The following is a 19,230-nucleotide window of genomic DNA, read 5'->3' on the forward strand; positions in this document are numbered from 1 at the left end:
TTACATTGTATACAATTGTAACCTAGTGTTGTATATACAATTGTAGCCTCAGAATAAGATGAGAAAGTAGATCATAAGCTATATGTTTTTAATAAGTCCAGTTTTTAAAACGTATGATTCCGGTAATTTGGCTAATGTGTAGAATCAGTGTTCAGTGCTATTAAGTTCTGCTCTATGGTTCTTTTCCAGATACATGTAGGCTAGATCTCATGTTCTATTCCTTCATTTATCACGTGTCAATGTTTTTAATGCGAGTGAGATGAATTTACATCCATTGAAGGCTGTAATTCAATGCTACTATAACCGATTTACTATTTTTATGATTTTTCTTTCTTTCTCATACTCTCTACACACACACACACACACACACACACACACACACACACACACACACACACACACACACACACACACACACACACACACACACACACACACACACAGCGAGAGAGAATAATATATTTAATGTCTCACTCACAATTACAATTTCTATTTAATTCAAGGAAAATCTATAATTTACCTAAAATGAATATGTAGCCCTATGTCTTAATACAGGCTTAATTCAGATAGTTTAAGAAATAGCAATATAGCAGATTTTGTATGCTAGATGTTTACATTTATTCAACATGTTTCTCCAGAACTGTTGCTTATGCAGTGAAGCATAGTATAATAAGTGTGACTATTGTTAAAAACAGTATGATTTTATCCAATCATTGTTTCAGTCTAATTACTGACTAGAAGACTGGGCAGAACAGATAGAAAACTAGGACACTGTTAAAAATATGTTCATCTGTAATTTCCTTTGCATTGCGATTGCTGGATTAAATTGCAGGTTGCAGGTTGAAAGCAACCAAAGCATTTATTGCAGCACACGTTCAAGGCTTGTTATGTGTGGGGGATTAGGTGTACATACTGTACCCTCTATTATCAGACCAAGGTTTCCTCCCAAGGTCTGCTTGGCCACACAATGGTTTACTGCATGTTTATATGTGGATTAGTGTGTAGCATTGACTTGTGATAGAGAGCTTGGAGGCACAGTATGCATCTGTGTAGTGACTGTGCTGCTGGAGCTCTCAGGACTGAATGTTCTCTGCTTTGTTGTGTTCCGTCCGTGCATTTATCCACAGGGTCTCTGTTCCACTCTCTCTCTGAATAACCTTTTACTGCAGTGTGCTAAATCGGGGTCACACAGAGTGTTTCTTGATAGTCTTAAACAAATCTACTTTGAAACAAAAGTATACACCTCACAGATGGTTATGGGCTTAAAAAAGAAGACATGTACCATGTCAGAGTTGAAATGTATTACATTTTGAGTTTGCATCCCAATATTACACTTTATATACATCACAGAAGACAGAAATATAACAACATTGTTTGACATAGAAACACTGGATAAAAAAAGAAAAAAAGAGTTAATTATGAAAAAAATAACATTTCACCCATGAGGCCACTAGGTCATTTGACTGCAGGCAATGGCTACGAGACGAACTAACGCACTACCGGCTGTAACACAGCTGTAACTTATATTGATAATAACATACCGAGATGGTTTATATTTCTTCATCATAAATATGAATTTAAATACAAATTCACAAGGATTCTGAATGAATGATGTTTGGATTAAATACTGTGGTACATAATTAATAACAGTTACATTATACATCCCGCTATTAAAGTTCCGTAGCCTGTGTTACCAAACATTTTAACACCCTCCAAACTCAGATTTGACATTTCAGCAATTCAAATAATATATATTTTTTAGTACATCTGCGTCAATCCCTGCATTTCCCCCATTAAAAGAAGATGGAATGTGTGTTAGGCTCCCCGCAACACAAATAGAGACTATTTGGATATCGCCACCCTAAGCTGATGCTGTGCTGTGACTGAGTGGGTTTCAGATTGGTGAACACCATCAGATTGTGCCAGGAATTTGGAACGGAAGAGACATAGTGTTCCCCCCCCCCCACACACCCTTAAACCTGACCTTAACCCCTAACCCTGAACCTAACCTCTAACACTAACCTGAATTGTAACTCTAAACCTAACCCCTAAACCTAAAATAGCCTTTTTCCTTGTGGGTACTGGGGAAATATTCCCACACATCTGAATTTTCCTTGTTTTACTAATTTCTGGTTCTCACAAGGATAGTAAAACCACACACACACACACACACAAACAAACAAACAAACTGCACAGACACATAGACAGACATACCCACACAGATGGAAACACACACTACTGCGCAGGTGGACACAAACAGAGATCGACAGAGGCAGACAGACAGAGGTGGACATAGTCAGACAGACTATTAGACAGGTTTATTTCATAATTATATTACTAGATCATTAAATCAACTAATTGTTCTTACATGTTAGTTGTGTGTATGTTTATGCATTTGGCTCTGTCAATGTGGAAACTACACATTTACAGCTCCCAGAACATGATGTTCCGTTCCAACATTTCTTAGAAGTGATATCCATATGAGGAAAGGCAGAGTCACAGAAAATAATAATAATTTGAAGATGTATTACTATGGTTATTGTTGTTTACGTTAACAATGGCAAGTGATCACAGGCTCCTTATATCATTCTGACATACTGTATGTGGGAAAAATGTGAGATTCTTACAGATCTTAATTAAGCATCAAATGTGTGTGTGAGTATGAGAGCGAGAGTGCGTGTCAGTGGAGGCAGGTGGAAGAAGCTATAGGAGGATGGGCTCATTGTAATGTCTGAAATGGAATAAATGGAACGTAGTCAAATGTGGTTTCCATATGTTTGATACCATTCCATGAATTCTATTCCAGACATTACAATGAGCCCGTCCTCCTTTAGCTCCTCCCACCAGCCTCCTGTGTGTGTGCGCGCTCACCAGCACCTCTGTACAATATGCACCAGTATACCAATAGGTACTCTCCACCTGAGCCATGGCCTGTTTACCCCGCTACCATCTAGAAGGCGGAGACAGTACAGATTAGAGGTCGACTGATTATGATTTTTCAACGCCGATACCGATTATTGGAGGACCAAAAAAGCCGATACCGATTAATCGGACAATTTTTTTGTTTGTTTGTTTTTTGTTTAGGAAAACCTGCAAAATCGGCAGTGTATCAAATACTTGTTCTCCCCACTGTATCATCATATCGCCCAGCCCTAGTTCACGGGCAAACTAAAGCTATAAACAGATATAGACATTCCAAAATCAACATTGACATAGTACACGTTAACTTGGCAAATATGACAGCAAAGCAGCATTTTAATACCATAGCGTTCTTTAGGTAGTCACATAGCGTCATGGTAGACTGAACTCAAATCTGGAGTTAAGATGAATGAAGATGACTTTAACCCTGATTGCGTCTTCCTAATTTTCTTATGTCCTAAGGCAGGGGACCAGGCCCTAATCTTATTGCCCTGAGGGGAAAATTAAGTTGTATCTTATCTCTAAAGATGCAACAGGCACTAGCGTAGCACACCCACCTGCAGCCCCCTGTCTTTTTTTGTGTGTGGAATTTTCATTAAATTAATGTGAGGAGTTTTTACAGTTAGTTCTAAACTATGAGCACTGCACAGTTGATGCTAGTATTATGGTATGACAGCAACACATTCCATGAGTTAACATGATGTATTGTGGTTTGAGAGATACAACTCATGAAGGCTCCCATTGAAAGACATCAGGATAATATTATGTTAGCTCATCATCAGAAAGCTCTTTTGGCTCTTCAACGGTGTCCCAAGAACGCACTGTGCAGCATCACAAACATTGACTGAACTGTTGCACCATCATCTCTCATATTTCATCCATCAGGGGCCAGTTTTCAGAATGAAGTAGGAACAACAATAATTTCATTTGGCCATGGAAGAAAAAGAGCTACTGTGTAAATCGCTTACCACATTGCAGTTTTGATTGAATTTAACATTTTGGCACGGTCAATAGTGAATGTGGGCATAGTATACTGCAATGAAACAGCATAGATACTGTACATGAAGACCTACAGATGTAAGATCTTAATTTGATCACCTTGTTGCAGGAGAACCTTCCTGCAATGCAGGATTTTTTAACTGGTAGTGTATTTGAGGTTTAAAAAGGCATCTGGAGTTTGTAATTTCCACTTTGAAATTTCAGACTTGATTTTCCCTTATGAAAAAAGGTATAATCCCCTACAATTAATTATAATCCACATAATAATTTTGCATTTCCTGTTGCTGCCGGATTATTTCCCTGATGTAGTAAACTGACTCAAATTAAGATGCTACATGTATACGTTTTCTGGTGTCTTGACATTAGTGTGATGGTATGACTGCAGCAAGTTAACACGATGTACCATGAGTTAACACGATGTACTGTGGGCTGGGAGATAAGGCAGCCATTGAGGCACTTTCTATAGCTCATCATCAGAAAACATGTTTGGCTCTTCAATGACAACAGTCTACCAAGAACGTCTACCAAGAACGTACTGTGCTGCATGCCTCACAAAGAGGGACGGCGCAGAGTTTATTTTTCGTTAGTCAGCACCTCTATATACATTTCTGGGTGTGCGTCAGCTCATGCATTTTATCAGAATGAAGAAGAAACACAGTTGAGATGTTAGAAGCGCCATTCCCTGGCTCACATGATGTCAGAGATACTGTATAATATAGTTAACAATGTACCTACCTAAAGGTCATATGAATATCATTGATTACAGTTAAAGTGAGATTCAAGTGGTTCTGAAAGGCCTTTCTACTGGTGGCTTTGTGTGTTGGTGGGGTTTTGTGAGTGTGTTATTACATTGGTGCGTATCCCAGTTTTAACAATGTTTGTGTGTGTGACTCTTTTGTGCAGGGTTAGAGTGGCATTCCCAGGTGCAGATATGACCACAGACAAGGACCAGTCCATGGATGACCAGTCTCCTGCTGTGGTCTTTGCCGTTAAGGGCATTGACGTCACTCCTAACAAAGACGAGGGAGTTCGCAAGGTAGGCTTTAACCTCATCCCACCATCCTCTGTAAAGGACCAACTCTGACTTGACATAAAGGAGCGCAGCTCAAATTATTATTAGGATTCAGCTCTACTTTTCATACTCTGCATTGCTTATCATTCCATAAACATGCGTTGTTGGTTATGAAAGGGATCTATTCAGTGTTAGGATGTGTTCTACTGTTGACATCCTCTTTTAAGCCAGGCCTGAAGCACACACACAATGTGTTCCCTTTGGCATGTTATTCAGAGAGACTTCAGAGATACTCTTCTTTCATAATTCTGCCACCACTCAAGTGTTCCTTTGTTTTGAGCACATCCTCCTGTCCAGGAGTTACCTCTAAACGTGGCAGGAAGAACAGAGCACGGCAACAAATGCATAACTGTTAGGATTAAAAATACTAGTAGGGGTACATGAAAGATGAATAAAGTAATATCGTATAAAAAAAAATCACTACAGCTGTGATGGAAACAGGACGTTTCGGTACAATTTTATGAATGCCAACAGATAATTTGTTAATTTGACATTGTGTGATCATTTTGTGTCTGTAAAATCAGTTATGCGAGAAATGGTGGTGGGAACGCTTTTATGCACAAATATTGATATAATAACAATCATATCGAAGTAAACTTGGAGTCACGCGATGCTATGGTGTGTGGTCCTCCCACTGCATCACAGTGCTAGCTGCGCCACCAGAGTCTCTGGGTTCGCGCCCAGGCTGGGCTGGGTTCGCGCCCAGGCTCTGTCGCAGCCGGCCGCAACCGGGAGATCCGTGGGGCGACGCACAATTGGCATAGCGTCGTCCGGGTTAGGGAGGGTTTGGCCGGTAGGGATATCCTTCTCTCAGTATGTAAAAATGTAATAAAATGTATGCACTCTACTGTAAGTCGCTCTGGATAAGAGCGTCTGCTCTTGGCCGGTAGGGATATCCTTGTCTCAGTATGTAAAAAATGTAATAAAAAATGTATGCACTCTACTGTAAGTCGCTCTGGATAAGAGCGTCTGCTAAATGACTAAAATGTAAAAATGTAAAATGTACAACTCGGGACACCTTGCAGTTTATTAGGCTACAGATAAAATAAGTTATGATGAACTTCAGTGTGGTGAAAGTGCACAGTGATCTTGATGCTCCATTCCATTAAATATCAAGGGTCTTATTCTGGTGACATGATGATCGATGCTTGACTGCCCTATTGGAAGGAGAAGCACTGAGACGGTTCAGAAAAATTCAGGGCCGTCACAATTTGACAAATAAAAATATTCTTGCTCTTATCGATAATAATCTCATCATGCAGCCTACCCGCGCTGTTGGCTAGAGAGCATGTGCCAAGACCAGAGCAACGTTAGGCACATTTGCTATTTAACGCAACAATTTTTATGACAAAACTATCGGTAGAGTTGAAAATGATATGGAAACACATTGAACTTTAGATTTGTATTCGGTACATGAAAACTTATGCAAAATGTCATTTTGAGGACACTACGTCATCACACAGTGATTTTTATCCGCAACAAATCCAATTGGTGGAAACACACCACGTGAGAAAATGCACATATTTTCTTTATGCGGATTCTAGAATATATGCATGAAAATCTTTCGCCAATTGGATGTAAACCTAGCTACTGTCTAGCTATAGAAAACAAGTACTAACTAGCATGCTGAGCTGATCTTAGGGCTGACATCTGTTCTTTGTACAGGTGGTGAAAAAACAGGGAGAGGATGGGGACAGACCCATGATCGGGGACAAGGTAGCAGTGCACTACACTGGCAAACTACTCAATGGGAAGAAGTTTGACTCCAGTATGGACCGCAAGAAACCCTTCATCTTCAATCTGGGAAAAGGTATGTTCGAGTCTGCCTCTTGTTCCTGTACATCTCAGTACCTTTTAGCTGAAGATGACCGTTATCAGGATCTACAGATGTACATAGCTTTTACATCAGGTAATACTTTATATTAAGGTCCCTTAATAAACCATTTATAAACAGTTTGTAAAGTGTTTATTTGCCATTTATTAATCATTGTTCCTACATTTGTAAATGTCAATATGCAATCTCTAAATAGTCATTTACGCATTTATAAACACTATTTTTAATTATTTATTAAAGGTTAATAAGATAATGAATAAGGTGTTTGATCACAGCATGTTCACAATTTGTTCATGATCAATAATGTACTACTAATGTACTTATAAACCAGTTATAAAGGCGTTATTGTGGCTCAGTTGGTTGAGCATGGAGCTTGCTACGCCAAGGTTTTTGGGCTTGATTCCCACGGGGGCCCTGTAAAAAATTAAAAAACAAATGATGCACTCTACTGTAAGTCGCTCTGGATAAGAGCGTCTGCTAAATTACTAAAATGAAAAAAATCTAATCTCTAACTCACAAGACTATTTATAAGGAATTTATTAATGATTGATTAATGTTTTTTAAAGACAAGATGGTGCCGACAGAGGGTCGCCTCGCTTCTAGTGCTTAGGAAACTATGCAGTATTTCGTTTTTTTATTTATTATTTCTTACATTGTTAGCCCAGAAAATCTTATTACATACAGCCGGGAAGAAATATTGGATATCAGATTGACATCAACTTACCAACATTACGACCAGGAATACGACTTTCATGAAGCGGATCCTTTTTTCGCACCACCACCCAGGACATTTGATCTGATTCCAGAGGCCGACCCAAAACAACATCGCTGCAGAAGAGGTAGAGGTAGATGGAGCGGCCTTCTGGTCAGACTTCAGAGGCATGGACACCACCCACCGCTTCCGAGTATATAACAAGTTAGACGAAATTAGGGCAAGGGTTGCTTTCCAGAGAGACATCGGGGATTGTAACATACTCTGTTTCATGGAAACATGGCTTTCTCGGGATATGTTGTCGGAGTCGGAACAGCCACCGGAATTCTTTGTGTCGGCGCCAACAGAAATAAACATCTCTCTGGGAAGAAGGGCGGGGGTGTATGCTTCATGATTAACAAATCATGGTATAGTCTTAAAAACATACAGGAACTCAAGTCCTTTTGTTCACCTGACCTAGAATAACTCTTGTTGGTTATTGTCACACCGTGTATATCCCCCCCTTAAGCCGATACCACGACGACCCTCAAGGAACTTTACTGGAAACCATATATCCTGAGGCTGCATTTATTGTAGCTGGGGATTTTAACAAAGCAAATTTGAGAACAAGGCTACCTAAATTCTAACAGCATATTGACTGTAGCACTTGTGCAGGCAATATACTGGATCACTGTTACTCTAACTTCTGCGATGCATACAAGTCTCTCCCCCGCCCTCCTTTCGGCAAATCTGACCACGACTCCATTTTACTTCTCCTGTCTATAGGCAGAAATTCAAACAGGATGTACCTGTGACAATAACTCTTCAATGCTGGTCTGACCAATCGGAATGCACACTTCAAGATTGTTTTGATCACGTGGACTGGGACATGATCCGGATAGCCTCAGAGAATAATATTGATTTGTATGCTGATTCGGTGAGTGAATTTATAAGGAAGTGCATTGGAGATGTGGATAGATGGCGGCACTTGCACAAAACTGAAAGCGTGAACCACCGCATTTAACCATGGAAAGATGACTGGGAATATGGCCGAATAAAAACAGTGTAGTTATTCCCTCCGCAAGGAAATCAAACAAGCGAAATGTCGGTATAGAGACAAAGTGGAGTCGCAATTCAACGGCTCAGACACGACGTATGTGGCAGGGTCTACAAGCAATCACGGACTACAAAAAGGAAAAAACAGCCACGTCACGGACACTGACGTCTTGCTTCCAGACAAACTAAACACCTTCTTTACCTACTTTGAGGATAATACAGTGCAACCGACATGGCCCGCAACTGCGGCCTCTCCCTTTCCTTCTCCGTGGCCGATGTGAGTAAGACATTTAAAACCTGTTAACCCTCGCAAGGCTGCCGGCCCAGACGGCATCCCTAGCCGGGTCCTCAGAGCATGCGCAGACCAGCTGGCTGGTGTGTTTAAGGGCATATTCAATTTCTCCCTATCCCAGTCTGCTGTCCCCACATGCTTCAAGATGGCCACCATTGTTTCTGTACCCAAGAAGGCAAAGGTAAACTGATCTAAATGACTATCGCCCCGTAGCACTCATCATGAAGTGCTTTGAGAGGCTAGTCCAGGATCATATCACCTACACCTTACCTGCCACCCTAGACCAACTTCAATTTGCACCCACCCCAATAGGTCCACAGACGATGCAATCGCCATCACACTGCACACTGCCCTATCCCATCTGGACAAGAGGAATACCTATGTAAGAATGCTGTTCATTGACTACAGCTCAGCATTCAACACCATAGTACCCTCCAAGCTCATCATTAAGCTTGAGGCCCTGGGTCTCAACGCCGCCTTGTGCAATTGGATCCTGGACTTCCTGACGGGCCACCCCCACTTCGCTGATCCTCAACACTGGGGCCCCACAATGGTGCGTGCTCAGCCCCCTCCTGTACTCCCTGTTCACCCATGACTGCATGGTCATGCATGCCTCCAACTCAATCATCAAGTTTGCAGATGAAACAACAGTAGTAGGCTTGATCGCCAACAATGAGACAGCCTATAGGGAGGAGGTGAGGGCACTCGGATTATGGTGTCAGCAAAACAACCTCTCACTCAAAGTCAACAAAACAAAGGAGATGATCGTGGACTTCAGGAAACAGCAGAGGGAGCACCCCCCAATCCACATCGACGGGAGAGCAGTGGAGAGGATGGAAAGTTAAGTTCCTCAGCGTACACATCACTGACAAACTGAAATGGTCCACCCACACAGACAGTGTGGTGAAGAAGGCGCAAAAGCGCCTCTTTAACCACAGGAGGCTGAAGAAATTTGGCTTGTCACCCTCAAACTTTTACAGATGCACAATTGAGAGCATCCTGTCGGGCTGTATCACCGCCTGGTACGGCAACAACGCATCCCCGGGGGCAAACTACCTGCCCTCCAGGACACCTACAGCACCCGTTGTCACAAGAAGGCCAAAAAGATCATCAAGGACAACAACCACCCGAGCCACTGCCTATTCACCCCGCTTACCATCCAGAAGGTGAGGCCAGTACAGGTGCATCAAAGCTGGGACCGAGAGATTGAAAAACAGCTTCTATCTCAAGGACATCAGACTGTTAAACAGCCGTCACTAACACAGAGAGGCTGCTGCCTACATACAGACTTGAAATCATTGGCCACTCTAATAAATAGATCACTAGTCACTTTAATAATGTTAACATATCTAGCATTACTCATCCCATATGTATATACACTGTATGTTTATACCATCTATTGCATCTTGCCTATGCCGCTCAGTCATCGCTCATCCATATATTTATATGTATATATTCTTATTCCATCCCTTTACTTAGATTTGTGTGTATTAGGTAGCTGTGGAATTATTAGATTACTTGTTAGGTATTACTGCACTGTCAGGACTAGAAACACAAACATTTCGCTACACTCGCAATAACATCTGTGTATGTGACCAATAAAATGTGATTTGATGGTTTGTCTCCCCATTTATATACAGTGCTTTCAGAAAGTATGCATACCCCTTGACTTATTCCACATTGTGTTGTGTTACAGCCTGAATTCAAAACCCATCTACACACAACATCCCAGAATGACAAAGTGAAAACGTGTTTAAAAAAAAACATTTTTGCAAATTTATTGAAAATGAAATACAGAAGGAAAAAAACGAATTTACATATGTATTCTCACCCGAGACAAAACGTTGTAGAAGCGCCTGTGGTATCGATTGCAACTGTGAGTCTTTCTGGATTTGTCTCTAAGAGCTTTCCTCCTCACCTGGATTTTCCAAAATTTGCAAAAAAAATTAAATACATTTGTTGAACATTGCTCGACAACCATTTGCAGATCTTGCCATATATGCTTAAAAATATGGAGCGTGGTACGCAGTAATTTTTTCAATATTACTTTTGTGCCTTCTTGCAATCAGGATGCATGTTTTGAAAATATTTGTATTCTGTACAGGCTTGCTTTTTCATTCGGTCATGTAGGTTAGTATTGTGGAGTAACTATAATGTTGTTGACCCATCCTCAGTGTTCTATCACAGCCATTACATTCTGTAACTGTTTTAAAGTCGTCATTGGCCTCATGGTAAAATCCTGCTCAAAGGGATATTCAATGTCTACTTTTTTATTTTACCCATTTACCAATAGGTGCCCTTCTTTGTGAGGCATTGGAAAACCTCCCTGGTCTTTGTGGTTGAATCTGTGTTTAAAATGTAATATTCGACTGAGGGACCTTACAGATAATTGTATGTGTGGGGTACAGAGATGAGAAAGTCATTCAAAAATCATGTTTTAACACTAGTCCATGCAACTTATTATGTGTCTTGTTAAGTGAATTTCTACTCCTTAACTTATTTAGGCTTGCCATAACAAAGTGGGTTGAATACTTATTGACTCAAGACATTTCAGCTTTTCATTTTCTAACTGTGACAAAAAAGAAACTACATTTATTATATTTTAAATTCAGGCTGTAACACAACAAAATGTGGAAAGATTCAAGGGGCTGTGAATACTTTCTGAAGGCACTGTACATATTTATAAATGTATATGTCATGAATGGGACATTTCTTAATTGTTAATGAGTGCATTTGAAGAGCATTTGAACTATAGTCCCATTTGGTATTCATGTAATAATAAGGAATTCCCCTCGACTATGCCCACAAATTGGGGAAAACAAGCATTCTTTCTCGTTGACCCCCACTGTGAAAGAGCCACCTTCGTCGTAGATTTTTGTTATACAGAAATAACAAAACATGCTGAAAGGCTGCTGTGTTGTTCAATGTACACGTAACCAGGTCAAAAATCCCAACTTGAGGTTCGCAATGCTCCCACGTAGGGAAGTCGAACCTGCGAGAAGAGCACTGTGGCTTCACGCTATTTGGTGTGGAAGAGTGGGAAATTGTGGGGACCCGTTGTCCAAGTAGGCTACACATAGCGATGCGTGTGGAAAACAATTCATCACAGGTAAGACATGTAGTTTTGTAATTGACTAAAGCAAGCAGACAAGAAGAAAATTGGTTTGAAAAAGGTCAGGTTTTTGCTGTGAGCCAATGGGATAATTTAATTTCTAATTATAATTAATAACCAAGGTACCTTGGGTTGTTTTCTCCCACAGGCGGGTGGGGCCGCAATGTTCTATTTAATACCGACTGGTACTATATCCAACACATCTGTTTTTTTAAATCAGAAATTATATTAAAATTGTATTATTTTGTGCTATTTTATTGTGTTACTATTTCCTTTTTTATTTTTACATTTTCTTACTTTTTAGCTGCATAGTTGGGAAAGGCTTAAGCAATTCTACACTTGTATTCGACGCATGCGACAAATACAATTTGATTAGATTGTGTAAGATATTACTGTTCTCAGATTTTTTATTCATAGATTTTAGATGTGAATTAAAATGTGTTTTTGCAAAACGTAATACATCCATTGTTTAGCTGGAATGGAATGTTCATATCCCGTATATTTTACTCTGTGGTTGTCTCATCTAGCTATCCAGGTGAGACATCACAAAACATTTCTGAGATCTGGGACTTAAAAATAGTCATCATCTCAAAACGATACATTTTGCTGATAGAATCTTATAGTTCGAAGTAAATGAAAAATCAAGGACTTGGATCTTTTTTTGACCACTTTTTCAGAAGAATGGCCTTAATGTAAGCTCTTTATGGTAAAAACAAATAAATACAGGTGTGGTGGTCCTGAGCATGCTTCAGGCCCTTAGGAAAGGCATTGCTGTTTTTGTCTTGTTCTAGACCAATACGAAAACCTCCATGGAAGAGGTATTAAACAAAAATTACAAACTTACATTTTATTGATAAAGAGCAAGTAGATACTGACTTTGGGTGTCAGAGACCACAAAAATATTTCCGTTTACTTATCCAGAGCTAAGCTTTAGCAATGCTGTTAGTTACAGTACATTCGGAAAATTTTCAGAACCCTTGACTTTTGTTACATTACAGCCTTATACTAAAATCTATATTAAAAAAAAATCTCAACCTACACACAAAAGCAAAAACTGGTTTTTAGACATTTTTGCAAATGTATTAAACATTTTAAACTGAAATATCACATTTACTCAGACCCTTTACTCAGTACTTTGTTAAAGCACTGACGCTACAAGCTTGGCACACCTGTATTTGGGGAGTTTCTCCCATTCTTCTCTGCAGCTCTGTCAGGTTGGATGGGGAGCGTCGCTGCACAGCTATTTTCAGGTCTATCCAGAGATGTTCGATCGGGTTCAAGTCCGGCCTCTGGCTGTGCCACTCAAGGACATTCAGAGACTTGTTCCGAAGTCACTCCTGCGTTGTCTTGGCTGTGTGCTTAGGGTCGTTGTCCTGTTGGAAAGTGAACCTTCGCTCCAGTCTTAGGTCCTGAGCGCTCTGGAGCAGGTTTTGATCAAGGATCTCTCTGTACTTTGCTTCATTCATTATTCCCTCGATCCTGACTATATCCCCAAACATCCCCACAGCATTATTATTTATTTTTTACCTTTATTTAACTAGGCAAGACAGTTAAGAACAAATTCTTATTTTCAATGACGGCCTAGGAACAGTGGGTTAACTGCCTTGTTCAGGGGCAGAACAAAAGCTTGGGGATTCGATCTTGCAACCTTTCGGTTACTAGTCCAACGCTCTAACCACTTGTCTACCTTCCGCCACAGCATGATGCTGCCACCTCCATGCTTCACCGTAGGGATGGTGCCAGGTTTCCTCCAGACGTGACGCTTGGCATTCAGGCCAAAGAGTTCAATCTTGATATCATTAGGTGCCTTTTGGCAAACTCCAAGAGGGCTGTCATGTGCCCTTTACTGAGGTGTGGCTTCCCCCTGGCCACTCTACCATAAAGGCCTGATTGGTGGAGTGCTGCAGACATGGTTGTCCTTCTGGAACGTTCTCCCATCTCCACAGAGGAACTCTGGAGCTCTGTCAGAGTGACCATCTGGTTCTTGGTCACCTCCCTGACCAAGGCCCTTCTCCCACGATTGCTCAGTTTGGCAGGGCGGCCATCTTTAGGAAGAGTCTTTATTCTGCCCTGGAATTGCGTTCCCGTGCAGAATTAGACAGATAGCTAACAACTAAGTCTTCAATAAAACTCCCAAGGCGTGACTTTTCTTGAACGGATATATTAAAAACGTTTGTTGTGAAACTGCAAAATACAGGAAATAATATACTTTAGTATTCAATTCACATTGACATACTGTAGCTGTACATTATACATTTGAAGTTGCATAAAACAAAGCATCTGCCAAGAAACCATGTATCTGGCATGATGCCAAACTAGATAGCTAATTACCATATGAGCCAACTCTTTTCTAGCCAACATACTAGCCAACTCTTTTCATTACTCTAATAATGTGAAAACACCTCTGTACAATAACAAAGCATATTACACTAGAAACAGTAACAAAACTGCAGTATTGTATGTTTTACAATTCGTTTACATGACGCGCGTGCAAACTAATACAGCTGACTGGCATACATGAAAGGCAAGGCAATTTGCATGAGTAAATGCAACCAACCAACATTGATAAGCAAGCAATTTTATCAATAACAATATTATCATCACTAGCAATATGCTTGAATTGAACTTACAAACAAATATTTTCAGTGGCTGAAGCTGACAAGGAATAGCTGCACAGAAAGAACTGCACCATAGCGTTGTTTTTAGCTGCTTCTTTGTGTGCAGAACGACTACTCTGCTCTACTTCCTGACTCCGTGCAGTCTTTCTAAGTACCAGAAAGCTTCACTAGGGGGCAGTAAACACCATGGAACACAATGATAGTCCATTTTAACCACTATAATAAAATAATATGTTACCTTCTACAGGATGGCAATACACTCCCTGCCTGGTATAATTAAATTGTGCCACTATGAAATAAAACATGTGTCAAGAAACAAATAATGTTTCTTTAAAAAAATATATTTTGTGTCTAGGATGCTTCAGAAAGAAGAACAACAATCTCTGAGATTGTTCTCAGAAACACCTTAGCAGCTCCTTGTGTGACAATTTTTACTTCTACTTTCCTGACCTTTTTGTCGGTACTGGGAAAGGTTTTGACCAAATGCCTGACTGGCCAGTCATTTCTGTGCAGCTGACTGTCTTTCAATAAGACAACATCTCCCACTTTTTTACGTTTGGCTTTTCTGCGTCTCTGCAGCGTTGTCAGGTACTCCTGTCTCCACATTTTCCAAAAGGTGTCAGCGAGACACTGGACTTGCTTCCACTGTTTTCCATGAAGGTCGTTCATGCTGAAGTATCCCGAAGGGGCTGAGGTACCGCTGGTCTTTTGTGTCAGTAACATTGAGGGTGTGAGAATGGCAGGCATGTCAGGGTCGGTTGACACTGACACTAGGGGTCTCGTATTGATTATTGCCATAACTTCAGACATAAGAGTGCCCAAGACCTCATGCGTGAGACGAGTGGAGCCTGTCTGAAACAGCATAGCATCTAGGATATGTCTGGCAACCCCAATGGGTCTCTCCCAAGAACCACCCATATGAGACGAGTGTGGGGGATTAAATATCCAAGTACATCCCTTGTCTGTGAGGTATTTAGTCAGTTCTGAGTCATTTGTGTCGATTCCCAGTTCCCTGCAGGCACCTATAAAGGCTGTACCTTTATCAGAGCATAGCACTTTTGCTGGACCACGGATGGAGAAAAAAAGCGCCTTAGCGTGTTGATGAAGCTTGATGTGGACATGGCTTTGATGAGCTCAATATGGACGGCTCTAGTAGACATACATGTAAAGAGTACGGCCCAGCGCTTGGAGTCTGCACTACCACCTCTAGTGCGACGAGTTATGACATTCCATGATCCAAACACATCAAGTCCAACGCTGGTGAATGTTGGCTCAGATGTGAGTCTGTCTGCAGGCAAGTCAGCCATCTTTTGGTCAACTAACCTCCCTCTAGGTGACACACTTGTGGATGACACCAGAGACCAGACATTTGCTCCCAATAATACAGAAGCCTGCTGCTGGAATAGCTTCATCTGAAAAATTACGGCCCTGGTGAGCCACTTGCTTGTGATAATGTCTTACCAGCAGAGTGGTGCGTCTGTGGGATGATGAGAGGATGTTTTTCGTCTTGTGACATGTCGGCAGAGGATAAGCGGCCTCCCACCCTCAGCAACCCATCCTCATCAATCACTGGGTTCAGTTTGAGTGTATTTTGTTTTGGGAACTCTTCCTTTTTCAAGGCATTTTAATTCCTCTTTGAAGGCTTCATGTTGCACACAATGAATGATTGCGGTTTTGGCTTGTGACAACTCACTTGTAGGAGGATGGGAGTGTCTCGGTCTACAGCTGGAATTTTGTCCACCACTGGCTGCAGATGAGAATGATGATGCGCAATGTCGGGGGAGGGAATCTCCATCCTATCGTCTGGCATCATGTCACACTCTATCAGAGTAGGGAGAGTGAGCTGCATGTGTGAGCTGCATAGACTCCACCATGAAGTTAATGGCTCTCCTGCCTGAAGTCTCTGTTACCCCAGAACAGGTCTTCATGGTTTGTGGAGCAGAGTTTTCATTGATGTTGAAGTTGCTCTGCTCATCGAGCAGTACATACATTTTTGACAGCTTTCTCTCTTTTCCCAGCTGGATAAGCGTTGACTAGGCTTAGTTTTTTAACATGATCTTGGATTGGCTGCCTCAACACAGATCTCAGTACACTTTTTAGTGACTGATGGAAGAGCATTTTCACCTTGCTCCCCGCCATGCTCTTTCTCTGCGGTAGCGGTGTCTGCAGTTGAAGGGGCTGGGCCTGGATGCAGAGCAGCAAGATGTCTGTCACTGTCACAATCAGAGCACTTGATTGACACCTTACAGTCTTTAGCTCTGTGCTGAGTTGACCCACAACATCGGAAACAAATGCCATTCTCTTTGAGATATGATTTGCGCTCATCTAGAGTTTTGTATCTAAACCCTCGACACCTTTTAAGAGGATGAGGCTTGTCATGTATTGGGCAGTGATGGTCAGGGCTTTCAACCTTTGTCTTACTGGGTTTGGTTTGGTGGTCTGAGGGCTCAGATGACACGTCTGTTTTGTATACAGTCACAGGTATCTTGCTGCAATATTTGACAGGTTTCTCCCTTTTCGTAGACACCTGGGTAGTTGAGGGTGAAACTGGGGTCGTTTCTAGTTTTCGCCTGGTTCCTGATGAATCTCGAGAAAAACGAGAATAGTGGGAATACTACCCGATAGTCCTCCTTGTATTTGGATCCCTGTTCTATCCATTTTTCTTGTAAACTGAATGGAAGTTTCTCTACTATAGGGTTTACCCCCCGAGATGTGTTCAGATAAGCGAGGCCTGGAAGTAACCCTTATACTTTAGCACACTCCAGTTCGAGAAGAATGTCACCCAGTTCTCTTAGCTTGTGATTGTCTTTGTTAGATAGTTTTGGAAAATCAATTTCCTTCAACAGTGCATTCTCGATCACTTCGGGTGTACCATAGCACTCTTCTAGTTGTTGCCAGACCATGTTAAGCCCTGCTGTTGCGTTGAGAATATGGACAGATCTAATTCTGTTTGCTTGCTCAGACGACTCTGCCCCTAGCCACTTGGTAATTAGATCTAACTCTTCCCTGGCTGATATATTCAAGTCTCTGGTCGCATTGAGAAAGGATGCTTTCCATGCCCAAAAATTTTCAGGGCGATCATCAAACTTCAGGAGTCCGGAACTCCATCTCACGGCGCAGTTGGTACTTGGTGAGGTCTGATGCCACTTGTGACTCAGGGAAACTGTGTGTGTGTGACTGGAAGTGGGTTTGTTTTCCATTTCCACCATGCTGCTGTTAATTTCTTTTGAACGGACTGTCTCTGCTCATGCTCCAATTTTGCTACTTTCTGGATTGTGGCGTGTAGCTGGGTCAACACTAAGGTCTTGTGTCTCTACTTCAAATGACAGTTTCGCAAAGTAGGGCCTAGCATGTTGTTGCAAATACTCACAAGTACGCTGGACTGGACTTAAGGGCTGTGGCCCTGTGTCTAGTTTTTTGCAAAGCTCTCTGCATTCTGATCCTACAGCTGTTTCAAAGGCTTCAGCTTCAGCCAACGCAGCAGCAGCTGCTCTCTCAACTTGGAGAACATATAAACTTGCATTGAGGTCAGCTTTTTGCTTCAACAAGCTGGCCTCTAGTTCCTCCTTTTGTTCCATCACAGAAGCTTCCTTTTCCGCATAGCGCATGCACAAGTCTCCTCCGTCCGCCTTGGCACGTGCTTTGATGGCTGCAGAACTTGCCGTTGAGGATCTGCTTGACTGTTTTGATTACCTAGATCTTGCAGACTGAGACTTGGTCCCAATGTGCTGAAGAGGCTCCTCCATCTCTCTCTGTCAAACACTTGGCTCTGGCTGTTGCATCGTAGACTGCTGGATCATCTTCCCTAGGATCAGAGGTTTTGTTGGCTGATGAACGCAGAATCATAACTACCATGTGCGGTTACTCTTGTGCTTGAGTCCGCCATGATTGTTTTTTCACTATTCTGCCCTGGAATTGCATTCCCATGCAAAACTAGACAGATAGCTAACAACTAAGTCTTCATTAAAACTCCCAATGCGTGACTTTTCTTGAACAGATATATTGAAAACATTTATGTTGTGAAACTGCAAAATGCAGAAAACAATATACTCTAGTATTCAATTCACATTGACATACTGTAGCTGTACATTATACTGTAATGAAACAGGTAGGGAGCAGGTCTCGAACCCTCGACCTTCTAGCCCAAAGTCCAGCGCGCTATCCACTGTGCCGCAAAAGCATGCTCAAGCGGCAGAGTCGATATCTGCACTTATAAACCCAGGGTCGTTACACTACATTTCAAGTTGAAGTTGCATAAATACATGGTTCATTGGCAATTGTTTTGTATCTGGCATGATGCCAAACTAGATAGCTAATTACAGTATGAGAAGCAACTAGCCAACTCTTTTCATTACTCTAATAATGTGCAAACACTTCTCTACAATAACAAAGCATATTACACTAGAAACAGTAACAAAACTACAGTATTGTATGTTTTACATTTCGTTTATATGACGCACGAGCAAACTAATACAGCTGACTGGCATACATGAAGTAAATGCAACCAACTCACATTGATAAGTAAGCAATTCTATCAATAACAATATTATCATTACTAGCAATATGCTTGAATTGAACTTACAAACAAATATTTTCAGAGGCTGAAGCGTGACAAGGAATAGCTGCGCTGAAAGAAC

The 19,230-nt window shown here is 41.4% G+C and overlaps 1 protein-coding gene and 1 long non-coding RNA gene across 2 annotated transcripts in view; one reads left to right on the plus strand and one right to left on the minus strand.

The window, feature by feature from the left end:
- The window catches only part of fkbp5 (FKBP prolyl isomerase 5), a 36,642-nt gene that overhangs the window by 250 nt on the left and 17,162 nt on the right, over positions 1-19,230 (plus strand). The window contains exons 2-3 of the mRNA XM_071336124.1: positions 4,822-4,954; positions 6,656-6,800. Of these exons, the coding sequence (XP_071192225.1) occupies positions 4,850-4,954; positions 6,656-6,800 (250 nt within the window). The 5' untranslated portion in view covers positions 4,822-4,849. The remainder of the gene's footprint in view (positions 1-4,821; positions 4,955-6,655; positions 6,801-19,230) is intronic.
- On the minus strand, positions 12,808-14,716 carry LOC139536027 (uncharacterized). The gene is made up of 2 exons (XR_011667247.1): positions 14,606-14,716; positions 12,808-14,159 (listed from the first exon to the last, which is right to left on the minus strand). It is a non-coding gene; the product is annotated as an uncharacterized lncRNA (long non-coding RNA).

Source organism: Salvelinus alpinus, chromosome 12 (genome assembly GCF_045679555.1).
Source record: "Salvelinus alpinus chromosome 12, SLU_Salpinus.1, whole genome shotgun sequence".
NCBI lineage: Eukaryota > Metazoa > Chordata > Actinopteri > Salmoniformes > Salmonidae > Salvelinus > Salvelinus alpinus.